Source organism: Cupressus sempervirens, chromosome 7 (genome assembly GCF_028749045.1).
Source record: "Cupressus sempervirens isolate cs-2001-9-10 chromosome 7, ASM2874904v1, whole genome shotgun sequence".
Classification (NCBI taxonomy): Eukaryota; Viridiplantae; Streptophyta; class Pinopsida; order Cupressales; family Cupressaceae; genus Cupressus; species Cupressus sempervirens.
The window spans coordinates 919097082-919116573 of record NC_143124.1 but is presented as its reverse complement, the minus strand read 5'-3'; the positions used below and the strand labels follow the sequence as shown (position 1 = coordinate 919116573).

Genomic DNA, 19492 nt, shown 5'->3' with positions numbered 1-19492 from the left:
TTATTTGATTGGTAGTTGCTCTGTATTATGCATTAATGGTAGTCCATGTTCAGAGAATGTAATCCCATCTTTGTTATATGAATAGAGTTCGCATAAGAGATGTTGGTATGGTCTTTATAAAGCAGGTTAATAGCTTTGTCTTCTAAATTCTTTCTTATAAATGGACATTTGGATATGGTGATAGTAATGAAGGGTATATATTGGTCAATATGATTGTGTTGGAACAGACAAGAAAAGGAAGTAATCAAAGCAATTAAGAAACGCATTTCCAATAAGAATCCTAAGATCCAAATTCTTTCTCTGACGGTTAGTATTGAATAATATTATAAATTTCTATATACATTTTGATTTATTTTAAGTTATCATTACTGAGATATTTGGTTGAATTCTGAGTGCAAAAAATTTACTATAGTAAGAATTCATTTATGATTGACTTTGATGGATAACTTTGATTTAATATTTGCCTGGTTATTTTTGCAGCTATTAGAGACACTTACAAAAAATTGTGGTGATACTGTTCACTTGCAAGTTGCCGAGAGAGATGTGCTACATGAAATGGTCAAGATAGTAAAGAAAAAGGTCTGTAAAAAAATATTTTGTGTAACTTGCACATGTTTTTCTGGGTTGTAGCTTAAACAATTTTCGGTTTGTGCTCTTAGTGCATATTTTCAGCAGTCCTTTATGTGGGTTTTATTTGTATTTTATTTTGTAGCCTGATTTAAATGTTAGAGAAAAGATCTTGGTCCTACTAGATACATGGCAGGAAGCTTTTGGGGGGTCAAATGGAAGATATCCACAATATTATTCTGCATACCACGAGTTACAGGTAAGGAAAAAAATAAAATGAATCTTAAGGATGTTCAACAAATCTCATGTTTTTCAAGGGCAGGTTGAATATATTTGACTCACTCTACCAAATGGCAAGGTAAAACATTGACCTTGAGATTGACCCTCATTTTTGTTACCTAGATTTGCTTTCTAGCTCGCATACTTTAAATGCCATTTGGAAGTAGTGTATATTGTTAAACTATTCCAGGATGCAGTGCAGCAGTGATGTTGGCATAATGACATTAGTTAGTAATTAATTTCATGCTGCATGTTCTTAGTTTGAAGTTTTATTTGTCATTTTAGAGCCCAGTGGCTCTAGGGCCTTGAGTACGGTAACCTGAGAGAGTGCATGAATTTTTTGTTATTGCATATTAAAATGTGATTGCTTGCCTCAGTTTGCTACATTTGTAGATGCTTTAAGGCTTTCCATAAAACAACAATAATTGTGTTACGGTTGCTCAAGTATCTTCTACAGTCACTCCTCAAAGATCTATTTTAAGTTTTTATCTTAACCAATGGAAGGCATCAACTCCTTATGGAAATTGCCTTTTAGGTGCCTACCAAAAATGGTATGATTCTTCAGAATGATGGGGTTCCTGCACAAGCAGCATAATGATCTCTTTATGGGATATATTGGATTTTGCCCAAAAATAACAAGTCCCACAACACAAGTTATTTATAAACAATATTCTATATATCAAATACGTAATTGCAATTCAATTTAGAGAAAATTGTATCAAGGATTTATGATCATTATACAAATGATATTGAAAACAGAACACCCTAAATTCACTTGTATCCATTTCACTGCATACTTCTAATAGCTGACCATATTAGGAATTTGGTGGAAAAGCTTGATAGGATGCTGGGAGAGTTGAGAATATCCTCCTCAATTAAACTCAAGGGCACATAATGAGTATCCAAGTCATATGGCCCCTTGGGCCATGAGAATGGTAGGACATCTATCATCTTGTAGTTGTCGTATTCAATGACAGAACCAGTACTGGTGCATCTTTCTATCAAACATTTTCAAATTGATCCCAAATATGATGTTTGATGGAAATCAGATAAATAATTATTAATCTTATGTTCCTTGTTAAGAGGATCAAAGATATTCTTCCTCAACCAAGGCCAAGGGCATGGAATGAGCCTCTAAGTAGAACCCTTAGTCCATCCATCTCGCGATTGGCATACTTGATGAGGGACGACCATTACTACTGCATCTTCTTAACAAATTTATATGGAGATTAATAGAAGAATACTTGCATACCAGTTACTTTCTATTATATTCTTTATTGCTATTATTTTATACACTGATTCTTTTCTAATTCAAACATGGTAGTTTGATTTCCATGAAGTTTTGCAAATCCTCAAGACCACAAGATAGATTAAGCATCAATAAGTAATTGTGAAAGATCCCCACCCAAACTTGATCCAATTTTTCCATTTTGTTTGGTTTGATGTATGTTTTGGACTCCCAAGAATGGTGATGTTTCTAAGTTCGGCAATTCTGATCTGACTTTGGCTGAGTTCACTTTGATGCTTGTTTATGATAACAAATTACAAATGATTAAAGGAAATGACTATGCAATGAATGAAAACATGTATAGCTAAATGATATAGCAAAATATGAGTTTATTGTTTACTGCTAAGACTGAAAAGAGAGATTACAGACCTATTATCAGTCACAAATCAAACTGTAACAATTCAATCCATAGGTTTTAATGCCATATAATCAACATGTATCACATCCAGATGTTAGCTAGCTATTGTAGGCTTTTGTAGACCACTTTGGGACTAGTAAATGACCACTTTAAGGTATGATATGAAGTATGATCTGCAACAGAAAGACTGATATTATCCTACACGGGTTTGATATGCAATTTCCAGCCATTATATTCAGTGCCACGAATCTAATACACACTTTCAGCCACTATATCCCTTCAGATATGGTAAGTTTGAATGACACTATAATTTGATTTTTTAATTTGATTCCAATATTGAAAACTAAGAACTCAAATGACTAGTACATTGTGATCCTGTTACACCAAACATCTGGAACTAGATTACTTGAGCAAATTACAGATTCACACTGAATGATATTTCTCATCAATGCTTTGGCAATATAAATTGCATAACTAACTATAAAGAAGCAAAGACTGAGTTTCATAGTCAATATTAAGGCATTTTTATATCTCAAATCACATGTATAGAAACAAGAAATGTTACAGTTCTGGATCCACATTAGCTCTCCAAGCGGTAGGCAACAAGCCTCTATTTCCCATTGTGACTAGTAATTCAACTATGCTTTTCAAACCTCTGATTTTGTCATCTAGCACCAACCTTAAGAGCCTTCCAGGTGATCTATGTTGTTTAAATCTCTCTCAAATATTGCTTATTTATTTGTTGCTATTGTTAGTCCCAATTGTAGGGACACATTTATCAATTCACCCCTTGTACCACAGTTATCCTAGTATAGCCATGACAGTCAAACAGTGAAGGCTGAACTTCTTTTGAGATTCTCATGCATGGCTCTGAATACATTCTTGTCACATTAAATAAATAGACAACTATTTTTGCTTAGAACACATTTTCAGTCTACTAGTCTTTTGTTTGTTTATGTTCCATAGTGTTAGTTTATAGTTAATAAATTATAATATTAGCTTATCCACCACCTATGAGCATCATCTAATTGCAATGAGTGCTAAGTGTTCCATTCATTCTCATGAAAGATGAGTCCTTGTGAACTATTACTCATGAAACATGGGTCAATGAGTTTGACTTAAAATCTAAAAAGTTGAATCCGCATAGCAATATCATAATTTGACTTGCTGTGGAAAATATCTCCTACTTACTAATAATATATTGCCGTGTTGGGTAGTTAATGGTTGGTTCTTATGGGAAAAATGGTTTTAGAAGCTAAAAAAGTGAAGGCCTTTTGAAAAATAATTGAATATTGTAACTGATATAGAAAATATAAAAACAATATAATATTTGTGAAATTTTATGTTACTTAAAAATGTGATTCTATATTTTGTTTCCATTTTTTAATCTTGTACTCCACGTGTTCATCAATGTATCATCAATGGCCTTTAGCTATATACGCTATAGTCTTATTCTAATATATGTCCTTTCCCCATGCAGTTGAGCTGTTGGGTACAGGTTTGGACCGCATCTAAATGAAACTATTCCCCTACTTATTAACTATTGTAAAAGTGCATCTGAAACTGATGAGGAGCTAAGAGAATATAGCTTGCAGGTGTTAAAAGAGTTTGGTTGTAGAGAAATTATGTATTTTCATCTCACACTATTTGTTAACATTAGTGGTTCCATTTTAAAAGTTCATATCATCTATATTGAAAGTATATGTATGTTTTGTGAAATGCATCTTCAGATTTCATTCTTCAAATAGAAAACCCTGATTATTCAAAAATTTGTAAATAATCACCTTAAAGATGCAATTTGCAGGCATTGGAGAGTTTTTTCCTATGTTGTGCCAGAGATGTGGTTTTTTATTGTGATACGATTTTGGAACTTGCTCTGGACTACATAAGCTATGATCCAAACTACACTGATAATATGGAAGAAGATTTAGAAGATAGTAATGGAGAGGAGGATGAGTATGTTAAAATTGCTTAAGATAATTATTTGCTTGAGAAAATTTAATTTTTGCACAATGTTGTCTTTTATTTTCATGTAATTATGAATTTTATGACCAACATGTGAGAACACTTCGTTATGTTTCCAAGTAAGTGTTTTTATAAATATAAAATGATAGCATTATTTAGACTTGCACAATACACCAAATTTTTCTTTGCTTCAAGCGACTTGGAGGGGTGACTTGGTGACTTGGTGAGCTGACTCGATGAGCTGACATGGCGAGCAGACTTGGTGAGCGAACTTAAAGAGTTAAGCCATCTCACAAATTTCAAAAGAAAATGTTGATAGTTAATCCAATAATAAGATGTTGCTCTAACTAAGTGCAAAGAAAAGAAGGTTATTCACAATATTCAAAGAATGAGTTTGATGAGAAAAACAAGTGCAAATATACGAATCTGAAGAACATAGAGTAAATCATAGAGGCCTCTAGAAATTCAAGAAATAATACAACTCACAATTAATATTTTATATCTTCTATACATGCTAGGCTAGAATGCTTTTTCCTTTATGGAATTGTTTTTGGGCTTCTACATGCTTTTTGGTCTATGAAACCTTGCTTTGTCAAGCCTGCCCGAGATGTACAAAGTTTTACCACAATTGGAAGAGATATTTCTTGGTAGTGGGCCAAAAAGACAAGGATAATAAAATGTGTATCATCTAATATCTCACTGAGAAATTGACTTCAACAGATTGTTGGTATTCTGATTAAGAAGAAGCTAAACAAGGAAACATTAAACTGACAGAAGAAGCAATCCCTAAACTCTGCAAATGTTTTGAAGATTAAACCATGTATATTCAGTGTGATGAGAATCAAAAATGATATTATTGGTGTCAACACATATTGCTAACAGGAAATGGTTCTTCTATTAGAACTAATGGTCTTACTATTAGACAAAGGCCATCAAGGAGATGGATTGCAGAGATAGAAGACAACATTCAAAAGATCAGTTTGTTGGGTACCTTTGACACTACAAAGGATAAAGCAGCCTGCCTTTTGAGGGGCAAAGAGACTGCCAAGATGCTCCTCCTTAGGTTCAAGGATGCCCGTGCCAGAAACAAGACTATCAACTCTAATTCAAGTCCCAATTTTCTCTCTGATTCTGAGCCAAATTGTCTCAGGAATCATTTCATACAGTCAAAAGTCAAGCTGGGAACATAGTATCTCAGCTCTAATGCCCATGTCCAAAATGTTGAACTTACCTACAGAGAAGTCCTCTTGCATTGGAAGTAGGATTTCCAGCCTGACAAACGTGCACATTACTCCAAGTAAGTCCATGGGTGAGGGGAATTTCGAAGGTAAAGACAATGACTCAACTGTGGAGATGATATGCAAAACCTTAGTTTGAATGTGAGATGGACAAACAGATTCCCCTTTAGTCTACCCTATGGAACTATTCTCAACTATCAACCATACAAATCTTTTTATCTCTTAGTTGCTACCTTTTAGAAGGAATTCAACTTAGGTAATGAAGGTCACTGAGTTTGAATGTGAGATGAGACACAGACTCATGTACTATTAGGAATATCCATTCATATGGAGCTCACATGACTTTTCAACAATGTGCCAATTTATTTCTCATAGTTTCTTTACAATAAAATTGTAGTAGCTCTACGCTTTACAGTCTGTATTCTTAAAACAAACTTATGTAATGTGGTAAAAAACATTTGTGTTGGTTTTCTATTAATTATTTAATGAAAATGCTAGGAATGGTTTTTTCCTTCTGTAAGGTTGATTGATCATGATGCGTCTTAATTTATCTAACAAGACACAAATTAAATACTGAGGCAAAGCTAATGTTCAATTTATTCATGTTCTTTGTAATTAGGATACAATGGCCAGGTGACCAGTTGATCCAGAGGAGGAGTTGAGGTTGATGTCTTAGGAAGTATGTGGTTATGTGGAAGTTGTTCTGAATAGTCTTGTTGCAAATGTACCCAAAGTAAGAACCTTAGAACATCCTTGCATTAAAGCACTACAAAAATAGGCATTCTTCTGTATGGTTCTCATGAGTATTAACTTGTCCTTCAATTATTGACAGGCTGTGGTGCTCTGCCAAGTTGAGAAAGCCAAAGAGGAAATGCTGACTCAACTTTATAGCTCTGTCAGGTGAAGGTTAATTACATGTGGCTAATATGGCCATGGTACTAGTTATATTTGTTTTCTGTGTTCCTCATATATTATTTTTCAATTCTACTTCAAACAGCTCTCAGAGTACAACAAAGATTGAAGAACTTCTCCAAGAAGATCAGAATGCAAAAAGGAAACGTGAGAGATTCAAAAAATAGGCATCTTTATTGTCAAGACTTACTCATCAATTAAGTATCCATGATGTTCGAGCAACAAGTGATAATTTTTCTTCAAATGGAGGTACTTGATATATTAGTTTTTGTTAAGTGAAATGTTTCTTTTCATAGTAATTGAATAATATATTTAATTTCTTATAATGTTTATATCTATATACAGCTTCATATAAAGGGAGAATTGTTACAGTAGATCTGTAACCTCCATTATATTTAGAAGCTTCATATCTTCTTAATGTTCTTTATGTAACGCCCCGCTTGGGAACCCAAGAGAAATAAACTAACATGTTACAATGTTTACTGAACTTTTTTTTTTTTGAAGTTTAAACAACATCAAGATAACATTAATGCGGAAGCAATATGAACATACACAACAAATACACATTTGCAATTACAGATATAGTTTCAATTCCTCAAAGGTTCCTTTACGTTGAGTCACATTTAATAATCTTAAATTAATTAGTTTAAGTTTCAAGTACAATGTCTCAAGATCATAAAGGAATAACAGATACATAGTCGCATAAGCAAATGCATAAGTATAAACAATACAATGAAAGTACATCCAATCAATAACATCCACTGCACATGTCGCAGGGTATGTGAAAATAGATACTGTACAACAGAATACATGATAACATGTATACTTCATCTGAAAAGAAGTCTCTGAGATAAGAAGTAAGAATAATAAAGGTACATCTTCTACAACGAACATCCAACAGCTGGCAATGTGAAGGGGAACCCAAATGGTAAGAAGGCACTACCTCCCGACCGCATGGTTACCTAGTCAGGCTTCCACTCCCACCGTGCAGGAAAGATAATGAACGATCCACAAACGACTATCAAACATAAAACACTCCTAGGCATGGAATACCTACTAGCCAAAACTATCTCAAAGGTAACACATACTACTCAAGAAGATAAAATAAACCAGAAAGAAAGAACACTCAATCCAATACTGACATCACATAACCAAACATCATACACAAACCAAGTATAAACCAAATACCAAGATCACAAGATAAAGTCAACAAAAGATAATCCTCCTCAAGTCAAAAACCACATGTCAAAAGTACAACATAATGAAACACCAATCATCATCAATGAAAGTAAGTAACCACAATAAACACATCCAACAATAGATACACCACCAACAATAAGTACACCACATCCAACAATATGTACACCACCAGAGATACACAAAAACTACAGAGGAGACTTAGGCTACATACTAGGGAGTGTCATCACATGGCTGCTTGAGTTACCCTGGACTGATCTCTTAATAGACCCGGGACCCTCAAGCGTTGAGTTACCCTGGACTGGTTACTCTGAACCCCGGACCCTCAACATCACACATATGGAAAACTAGAAAGCCCTCTCAAGAAGACGAGGCACTCATCTCATTCCCATCCTTAGTCTATACAAGCACTCAAGGCATGGGTAAATCAAAAATCTCTAACTTATCTTTTTAGTGTGTTTTCCCCCCCATAAATTTTAATTACTAGATTATCACTTATTACATAACTTGCATTAGGTTACCCTGGTAGTAACCACTTTGGGTCCCAGACCCCTATGCAAGCCACTCCCAAGTCACATACCTAGACAACCTCTCCTAAGCACATAAAAACACAGTTGTATCCCATACCACAACACCCATAAAGATCAAACTTGGTTCCTTAACAGGCAACCTGATAACAAGATGGATCAAACTAAATCCAAATACACATAAATGCTCACAAAACAAATCTCATGAGTATAAACTCCAATTTGAATCACAAGAATCATCATAACATCTAGCCACATAATAGTATCCAAAAAATCTCACAAAACCTCTGGTGTACATCCTAGACTGGTCGACATCTAAACAACACCAAAATCCAAAAAGAAATATAGACAATACATAGAAAACATCATAGTCTCACAGTTGGATTTGATTGATAATATATTGTTGAATTAATGTAAGGTTTCAATTTTCGTTTTCAATATAAGTTTCAATTTGCATTTCAATGTATGTTCAAGTGTATACGATTCTCAGTATTACTCATACAATAGACCCGTGTATTTGTTTGAATTAAGGTTTTAAATTTGCATTTTAATACATGTTTTCAAGTAAGTAAGTTTTTCAGTTAACCTTCATAATTAACCCTTGCAATTAAACTCATTCTTGTTCATATAATAACATATCAAGACTTAGAAGTAATATTAATCATTTATTAAATTATTCGATTACTAAATAGAAATATTTCCCAATTCCATTAATAATTCAAATGGTTAAATAGTAAATATTATTAACCATACCACTGCTGTCGTAGCCTGCGTCAGCAGCGTACGGCGCCGACAGGGGTTATAAAAATTTTCTTCTTTTTTTTTTTTTTTTTTTTTTAATTTTATTTTTTTAAAATTTTTTTTTTTTTTAAAAAAAATTAATAAAAAAATATTTTTAAAAAAAATTTATTTTTTTTATTATTATTATTATTATTATTATTATTTTTTTTTTTTTAACTAAGTCATATTTCAATAATTTTGTTTATTATTAGAACAACCCTTCTAATAAATTTAGATAAATTATTATATATAAAAATTTTAAGAATTGTATTATAATTCTATATTCTTTATTTTATAATATTTTTCTCAACGAACTTCATAACAATATTATTTTAATATATACATATTTTAATAACATTTACGATATTAATCTGATAGGAAAAATAAATTGAACCCTTCGAATTTTCAATCCTAAGATTTTCATTTCCAAAAACAAACCCCTTCCAAATTTAAATTTCTTAATTCCATTTTAATTCAAAACCCAAATTTCAATTTAATACTAAATTTCTTTCAGAAGTAAAACAAGGTTTTCTAAATAGTTTTTCAATCTCGATTCCTAGAAGAAATCAAATCGCAAAAGATTCAAAAGAAAGGTAGCAAGATTCATTCAATAAAATTTGAGAAAGCAATTTCCAACAAGCACGAAGAAGACAAAGATCCGAAAGTGTTTCTAGAATGGTTCACAAACCCTACCTTGATCTGATGCTAATAATCTGGTGAAACCCTTGCTAATCCGAACCCTTCCAAGCTTCCAAAGATTTCTTTGCTCCCCTTTCCAAAAGTGTGTTCCCTGAAAACCTGTCCCCCTAATAATGACCCCAAAACCCTCTAATATAGAATTTAATTACCTTTTAGGTTTCTGTCTCCACAACTCTAAAATAATAATTATTTTATTTAATTAATTCATTCATGCACAATTAATTTTCTTTTTAATTAAGATTATTATTTTATTATTCCTTTCATGCACATTAAGTGAATTGTTAAATTACTTTATTTAACTTTCCACTTTACTTTAATAAATTTATAACTTTTTAAATCTCATGTGCACATTATTAAAATATCTTTATTCAAGTTCACATTTTTATTTTTTTATTAATTTTATTTTTAACTCATGCATAATTCATGCGAACTATAATCTTTATGATAATTAAATATCTTTTCACTTTTAATTTCATTTTTAGAAACTTAATTGATGAAATATTTATTAACTTAAATAACAATAATATTTAGCATTTATTTAAAAATGCACTCTAAATATATTATTATTAAATTAAATAAATATAATCACGTTCTAAATTTAAACTTAAAACTTTTATCTTCAATTTAATTCTTTATATTTAATTAATTTCTCAATTAATTAAATATAATTAAATATTCATAATATCATAATAATTTTTCATTAAATTAAATTATTAATTTAATCTATTAATTAGACTTAATTAATAGAAAATACATCAAACACTCACAAAACAACATACACACAAAAATACTCACGAGTTTTAAAAAGGGTAGACAGTCTATTACGAGTCCTCCTTGCAGGACAAGTATTATAGGCTTATGGCTAGGATTGGACCTGATTATTATCTTCCCATTCTCACCATTTGAGTATTTGTAATAGGGCGCGCTCATCCTAGCAATTCAGGGAAGTCGATGCCCGGTACCTACATCCTGCATAAAAGACGAGCATGTACATGTATATAATATATCTAAACTAAACAGACAATGGCGGGGAGTGGTTCATCATGTAGATCCCGACTAGCAAGTGACTACGACTCCCTCCCTTAACCACATCAAACACGTCAGACAGAAAGATAAAATAAACACACACACCATACACATGCAAGTATGGGGTAAGTATAATAATCACAAATCTAAGATCAAATGCGTACATATAATAATGCATCTCTATCAATACAACATAATCATCATTAAAGACATCATGTTAACATTTTTATGAAAGAAACCACATTTACTAACTAGGATCATCAAAATACCATTAACAACACATGAATGAAATGAACTAAGCAATAATAACCGATGCATTTGTAATCAAAGTCATGAAATAATATCATAATAATGTAAATCTAGTATCTCTAAAACTAATCAATGCATAAAATTAGCTTAAAAGAATTTGACAATGATAATAGAATGTGAACTAGGGGCAGGCACTACACTTTATAATAGTATTTTATTGTGAAGATATATGCTATTCATTTTTGTTGTCAAACAGAATTGCACTTGCATTTTAATATATGTTTTTAATGAATATTCAATCACAATAACTCAAAACCAAAACGATAAGAAAAATTATAGCAGATATTGAGAGGGATCATCACATTTGAGGAACCATCCATGTAGAGAAAAATATATTTGAGCAACCTTCAAATATTGGCAGGGACCCTGGTGGACATAAAACTAGTGGTTGTGAGTATGTGTCATTGGAGTATCAATTCCTGACTGGGGTAAAGCTTCTTAGGAAAATGTTGTCTATAGTAAAATGAACAACTGCAGACTCTGCAGACTCACTTCTCAGTCACATAATTTGGTGGTTTTAATTTCCTTATGTTTCTGATTATGAGATACTACTTGAATTCTTCACAATTCAATGAATATAGAAATAGTTTCTTGTATTAAAGTAATATTTGAATGATTCTTAATTCCAAATGCATATACAGTATGGTTCAGGTCAAAATAATTATGATTGCATAACAATCAAGATGATATATATTTGCTATTTCTGATATACAGGAAATTACATGCAATGACTGAGGAAATTCTCAGTACCTTGTACTATTCGTTGTGTCTGATATACAAGTAAGAATTTGCAAATATACAGGACGTCTCTGATATAACTTTATATTTATGCTCTAAATAATGTGATAAGTTGTCTGATATGACAATATAAATATACTCAAAGATGATGCCATTTCTGATGGTAGACTTTATATGCCTGCACTGAATGGGTGCCAAAGGCAATATGCTCTCTTACAGAGTGATCGTTGTGAGATACAAAATATAATAAGTTCTTCCAATCATCCTGAGTTGAATGATAGAACTACCTTTTTACAACTTTCATTAGAAATGATTAGTCATGTCATAAATGACGTGAGTTATCTCTCTTTTCAGTCGCACCCTTTCATAATAATCTCTAATCACTTCTCTTATGATCCAGATTGGTTTGTTCACAATAAGCACATGAGACTCAATTGGTATCACCTCCTATTTTCTCAACATTTACTACTAATATACTGGAGAAATTTTCAAGGCTTGGAGAGTTCAAATTTGATGAAAAAATTGGAACAGATGCATCAAGTTCAATTATAGAAAAGTGGACAAGATATAAAGAAAAAAGGACTGCAGAGAATGGACTAAGAGGTCATGAATTTTTTCGCATGAAACAACCACAAGTAAGTTGTAATTGATAATGTGATCTCTAACTCTTTCCCATTTTTTAGGAGAAATAATGGATATACTTTTTAAAGGATTTTTTTAGTGGTTTCTGGGAGGGCTGGGAGGGTGTTGAGATTGAGAAGCATTCACTCTCTATTATGCACTTCTAGTTTCTTTATTGATCTAGAATTGTGTGCCTTTCACAAAGTTTGAATTCATTTGAAATTGTTTTTTTTTAGGTTTTAACTTGTAAACTTCGGGACTTTGAGAAATTGAATGAGTTACTATTTACCAATGGAGTGTATTGTTGCTTCCACAATCATGAAATCTTCCATGGCATGCTTTTAATATGGTATGTGCACTATTACAAGTGTTTTTGAGATTTTCCTATACAGTGCAATATTCTCTAGCAGACTATGCACTATAGCACACTGCATTGGCATGTCAACTGTTTGCATTTATACTATCTCTTTTCGAAGGGTGACTGTACCTTCCCACACACACATACACACACATATATTAACTCTTAGTGCAGCATGATACTTTAATGTGTAGTCATGAAAGTTATGCATACAAGTTTATACCTCTGGCAGCCTGTACCTAGCACACTACTTTGGCACTCTCACCATGTACATTTAATCTCTTTGCATTCCCTTATTGTGTATTAATTTTTGCTTCTAGTGCGTCATACATGGATTATAATATTCAGTGTTTAATCTTTAAACTTGCTCCTTCAATTCTTTTTGCAAACCTATCATATTAAGGATGACTCTTTCTTGTAGGATCAAATTGCAACTCAAGGTTTCTGCTGTCAACTGCCGAGTTTACATAAGACCAACTCAGTTCTTTTATTGAATTCATCTGATAACTAAGTCTGCCATATACAAAAAAGATAGTGTGTTTACGTGTTTGAGTCATTAGTGATTGATTGTAATCCAATCATTTTAAGGAGCATGTCAGTAAGTAATTATGAAATAGACCTTGGTGATGATTTTATTGTCTCAAAATGTAGCAAATAACGTTTATAGTGGAATCCAACTGAATTTCTTGTCATCCTATGCCAACAACTCACCAGTTTCTGTAAAATACATTGTTAGTTCAGATTCATGTAATTGACCATTATATTAGTAATTGACTTTAGTGGTTGTAGGTCTTCCTATTTTCATATTTTGAGGTCTTCAATCATTTTCCCCAATCACTGTCTTACAAACACCAGCCCAGTTATTTGAACCTAAAAACTATGAAATAAGGAAGAAAATGTGTGAAAAGAAGTGTACACAACTTCCTTAAGATTCCTACATCATGATCAATCGAGAGCCAAACTCAACTATCATTTCAGAGGTATTGGTTATGACTGTACCCGAGGAACAATGGCTAGTTAATAGAGAAAAAACTTGTTTTTATTGCTTCCAGAATCTATTACACGTCTTATTATTCCAAACACCGACTCCTGTAGTTGCTGTAATGTGGAATTGTAGTTCAGAGTTTACTTGAGTAATCCATATATATTTTATATCCTTTCTTTAGTCATATTGATTACAAAGGCTTATCTAAATTATGTCTTTCTACAGATTGGTTTGGATGGACTTCGGATGTTGGACCCCAATACCTTCAAAACATTGAGAATCTACCCGCTTGACACTATAACAAGATGGGAGGTGATAATCTATACACTCCTAAGTTAGAATAGTTGACTAATTATTTTTGGGTTTTTTGTCAAGTTGGTAATCTTTACAATTGTGTAGATAATATATTGATCTAGCAATTCTTTTTCTCAGGTGACAGATCCATCAGTGTACACGTTCTGGGCAAAAATTTTAGTTGATATTGAACCAAGGCGTATAAGATTACAATCAAACCGGTACATGGCAAGTACAATTCTTGATACAATGTCTACTACTTGTGTTTAGGTGACATCCTAGTATTTCAATTTTATATTGCATGTTGGTTCCTCTATGCTCATTTAAGTATATATATGTAAAAATGACATGGATATTTTACCTTTCACTGAGCAAAGGTGTCAAATTTTTCTTACTACATGTTTATTAGAAGTCCATCATATGATATTTTAGAATTGTAATCTCAGGTTGATTTGTCATTTCATCTCGCCAAATAGTGAGTAAGTTCTCTTCTTATGTAGAACTGCATTTAACCTCTTCCAAAATAGCATTCATAATTAGACTGGGATTTAAGATGCCGATAATAATCTATGAGTGAAGTCACTATTGACCACCTTAAACAGCAAGTTTCATCCCACAGAAGACAAGATTTTAACTAGCCAACAGTGAAATTACAGAACAGTTACATAAAATCTGTAAGGCATTGTTATACCGGTTACTTACAACTACCTAATCAAGTAATTTAGTTTTACTCTCTTCTGAAATAACATGCAACTCAGACTAGAAATTAATAGTCAAGTTGTTATCTGGAAATGGAGTTACTCTTGATTAGCTCCTTGGATGGATTTGCAATGTTCTAGGCATATAATTGTAGATCCTTGGATGGATCTGCAATGTTCTACAAAGGAAGCTGTGAATTACTTTGTTTTTATGTGGTGTGCTAGATATAGATTTAGTTGATAAATATCTTCACTAAAAATTGCATTTTTTTGTTAATGTTCTAAGCTTAAATGAATTAATATAGGTACTTGAAGCAAAAAAGTTACCGATTTTCATGTGTCAAGCTAGACTAAATTTGTGACATTTTCTTGAGGCTTCTTTTGATTAATACTTACAGTCATCAATTACTTTTTCAACTAAAACAATGAGCATTACCTTGTTACATTGAAACAATTCAACAGGAGATCAATGCAAATATGAGGGGCATACTTGTTGATTGGCATATCTGTTATATGGGCCACAATTACAGAATTCAAAGGCATCAACACAAAAGACTTCTGAAAGCCTTCCTCTCACTCTTTGGCAAGTGAAGCAATCACAAAATACATCACAAGGTGTAGATAATTTGCAAGGACCTCCCATATATGATAGCAATGTTATAACAGTTATTCCCCCTCCTCCAGCAAAGTACAATCAGAGACAACAGTTTTTTCAATAGCAACAAGCTTTGGGTTCTAGCCAGTACACACATGGTTACAATGAATCAACACATGATGAGTTGATATCAAGGACACAAAACATCTCCATTCATGATGGAACTTACAATGATGCATATCCACAACAATCTTTAACTTCCAGCAAACAAGTTAAACCTAAAGATAAGTTGTTTGAAGACCTGGTTGACTTTGCCAAGGCAAAAAGTAAAGCTTCACCCAGTAAAAGTGAAAGTTTTTAAAAGCTACAAGTGATGGTTTAGGTGTAGCATCAGTTTTATTGAAGCTATTGTATAGTCTTTTGTTCAATTGAGGTTTAGTACTCATTATGTGCTATATTATTCCTAGTGCACTGCAATTTAATTTATTTTTTGTTACTTTTATTTTCTGATATGAAATTCCTTTTGAAGATTTGTATATTGAAACAAACTTATGTTCTTACCTAGAAGGTAAATGATTTTAGTAACAGTGCCAAAAGATCCATATATATATTGCAATGTATTGCTGAAGCTTGTTCTGTTTCAGATCTCAAGTAGTGTGTGAGCATTATCTTTTCTTATCGTAGTATTTGTGGGAAGTAATTGCCTATGTGGCCTTGCACTATTCTCTAGTTCACAATTTGATTGTGGCATTTTTTTCGAAGCAAAGCTTTATAATTACAAATCTAGGATATTTTAATAGATTGTTTACTTGTGTGAGGGGATAAAACCCATTTTGGTGCCCTAAAATAAGATTACTATATATAGAAACTCAATCATTAAGACATTTGGTATAGACTTGAGCTATCTTGATGGAACTATTTCTGATAAGAGTAGGAAAGAATGGTTACTGTTGATGTTTTTTAGGCATCCTATAAAACAATTCACATGCCTTGCATATGATTTAACATTTTGCATGCATCCTACACTCTCTCATCCGACTGATGATGGATTATGGAGAGTGGTCTGAAATGATGATGCTAAAAAACACAAACAATCAATTCCAAAATGAAATTGCATTACAAATGGATTGTAGAAATCTAATATTGTTAATTGTGCATGCATGTCTACCAGAACAATCACAACTTAAACATATAAACTTAATATATATGTTTAAGTTGTGATTGTCCTGGTAGACATGCATGCAAAATTAACAATATCAAATTTCTACAATCCATTTGTAATGCAATTTCATTTTGGAATTGATTGTGTGTGTTTTTTAGCATCATCATTTCAGACCACTCTCCATCATCAGCCGAATGAGAGAGTGCAAGATGCATGCAAAATGTCATATCATATGCAAGGTATGTGAACTGTTTTATAGAATGCCTAAAAACAAATTACACCCACGCGTTGGTATAAATTTCTACCTTCATTGGTCAAAATTTCTACCTTCATTGGTCAAAATTTTTTACCTTCATTGGTCGAAATTTCTACCTTCATTGGTCAAAATTTTTGACCTTCATTGGTCAAAATTTCTACCTTTATTGGTCAAAAGTTCTACCTTTATTGGTCAAAAATTTCTCCCTTCATTGGTCAAAATTTCTACCTTAATTGGTCAAAATTTTGACCAATTCTTGACAGAACTTGCACCATGGCTATGGAAGTTTTTCGACCAACCTATTGGTCAAAATTTTGACCAACCAGCAGGTTGGTCAAAATTTTGACCAAAAAAATTTTGACCGAGCTTGGTCAAAGTTTGGTCAAAAATTGGGTCGAAATTTCGACCAATAATGGTCGAAAAATGGTCTCAAATGTATTAGTGGTATGAACTAGTTCTAAAATATTATTTGATGAGTACATCTTGCTCTTGTAACTAGACTTTGTCATTTTTCCCAATTAACATTGTTTAAACATACCATTATCAGGTTGCTTTAGTTTTGGGAAACCTCTTACTCTTTCCATTTTGCTAATTATAACCAAATTATCGAAATTTATATGACATAACCTTTTGTGCCATAACCAAATATCTTCATGTTGTGAAAACAAACATGTCTCATCAAATAAATCTAGATAGAACAAGTTACCTCTTGTTTTCTCACCACTTCCAATCAGTTTACCATCAGCATCATTTATTTTAGCCTTTCTATGATGGCATTCAACTCTATAACCTTATTTGTTTAATTGTGAAACACTCAACCAATTATTGTTAATTTCTTCAACCCAATAAACATCGCTACACTTTAGCTTATCAATTAGTTGTAGTGATCATTTATCTTTCAAAAGACACAGAACATCATTACCAAATTTAACATAACAACCCTTGTGTGGTCCATTGTTCTCAAATTTACTTCTATCACCAGTCATATTATTAGAACAACCACTATTAATTATCCATCTATCACTTTTATTCACATAATCTAGGTCAATGCAGTTTTCTCATCTTCATCAAAAACTTCTTTCATAGAAACATAGACTACTTGTTCATTATTACTTTCAGATTTAGTATCAATTTCTTCTTCACCAATATAATAAGATTTCTTACCTTTATCTTTGTAGTCCTTATTACTCTTGTTGTCTCAATCATCTCTTCTCCCTTTGTACTTTTTTTTCCTTTCTTTCATTCTTATCTTCTCTATCAAGACATCTTATAGAAATATGACCAACTTTGTTACATGAAAAATAGATTATAGAAATTTTACCTTTGTATTTTCTTTTGCCTCTTCCAGCTCTTCTAGCCATCAATGCCTCAAGTTCATCAAGTACATCATCAGAAGTATCACTATCACTTTTCACATGTTTTCCTTTTCTTGCTATAAACCAATTGTGATTTAAAAGAAAATTCAACAGTAATAGGAGTTTAATTATCAAAATTGGACATCTCAAAAGTAGTAAGCCTACCAATCACACCTTCCTAAGTTAGGTTATTACCTAGAGTACATCTAAGTTCTTGTATTGCAGAAACCCTAATAGCATAAATAGGAAGTAGAGTTCTCAATACCTTGCTTATTACAGTTGCATCCTTTATCTTTCAATTTACACCTCTAATAGCATTAATAACCTCTTTGATTCTTGCATTATACTAAACTATATTGTCACCTTCTATCATTCTCATTTCATCAAATTTTCCTCTCAAGATTTCTAATTTGACTCTCATTACATTACCATCTCATCCATAAATGGTCTTCATTTTATCCCACATTTTCTTTGCATTCTTACAATCTTTTATGTCATCAAATTCAATATAGCTTAGGGCTGAAGCAATCTCCAACATTTCCCAATTGTGCTCTTCATTTTCTTTTAGTTGTTTAGAAGTCAGAGGGACTATTGTTATATGAACATATCCATTGTCCAAAAACTCTAGTACAACATCACCAATAAAAACTATATATAGCCTCATTAATCTTTTTCATGCAAGAAAATTCTCTTTATTCAACAGTGATACCTCCTTTTTGTACATCATGATCTTTAGCTTTGAGTGCCTTCAAACTTTATTTCCAAGCACCAAGGCTTTGATACCAATTGTTAGAATATTTAAAATAACTAAGAGGGGGTGGGGGGATCAATTATCCAAGGTCAAGATGTACCAATTGAACAAACAATTGCTTAAAAAAATTTAGATCTTATCATTCCATAGCTTGGGCTCTAAAATCAACTTTAGTAACATCAACTAGTTGCCTACTATAATAAATATAATAGACTTGCAAAATGTAAACATTAATCAGTAAAATACCATAAATAACATCCACACAAGTTTGACACTGGGATTTAATGTGGAAACCCAATTTGAGAAAAACTACCAGTAACATGTCACCAATTTTCACTCTTCTGAAGTGAGCCTAGGAGAAAACCTTGTTAAAGGTTACAAAACATACTGTTAAATGTGACCTTGTCAAAGTATTTAATCACCCTATCAGGAGTGACCTTGTTAGAGGACTTTAGTGTTAGTTTGTGGTGACTGATCAGGGAAGTACTATACATACTTTTATCACTAATATTTTTTAGTAATTTTGGGCTGACA

The 19492-nt window shown here is 32.3% G+C and overlaps 1 protein-coding gene across 1 annotated transcript; it reads left to right on the top strand.

Annotated features, from left to right (window-relative positions):
* The first annotated feature begins 35 nt into the window (after positions 1 to 35).
* On the top strand, positions 36 to 4467 carry LOC149550531 (TOM1-like protein 3). The gene is made up of 5 exons (XM_089794481.1): positions 36 to 58; positions 228 to 306; positions 481 to 579; positions 713 to 826; positions 4297 to 4467. The coding sequence occupies exons 1-5, from the start codon at positions 36 to 38 to the stop codon at positions 4465 to 4467; spliced, it is 486 nt and encodes a 161-aa protein (XP_089650607.1).
* The last annotated feature ends 15025 nt before the right edge of the window (positions 4468 to 19492 follow it).

What these genes read in the sequence shown, in the direction of transcription:
- LOC149550531 (XM_089794481.1), top strand. Translation starts at nt 36, where the DNA reads ATGGTAGTCCATGTTCAGAGAAT. An exon ending in TCCAAATTCTTTCTCTGACG is followed by an intron (nt 307 to 480) that starts GTTAGTATTGAA and finishes TTATTTTTGCAG; the next exon opens with CTATTAGAGACACTTACAAA. An exon ending in CTGCATACCACGAGTTACAG is followed by an intron (nt 827 to 4,296) that starts GTAAGGAAAAAA and finishes TGCAATTTGCAG; the next exon opens with GCATTGGAGAGTTTTTTCCT.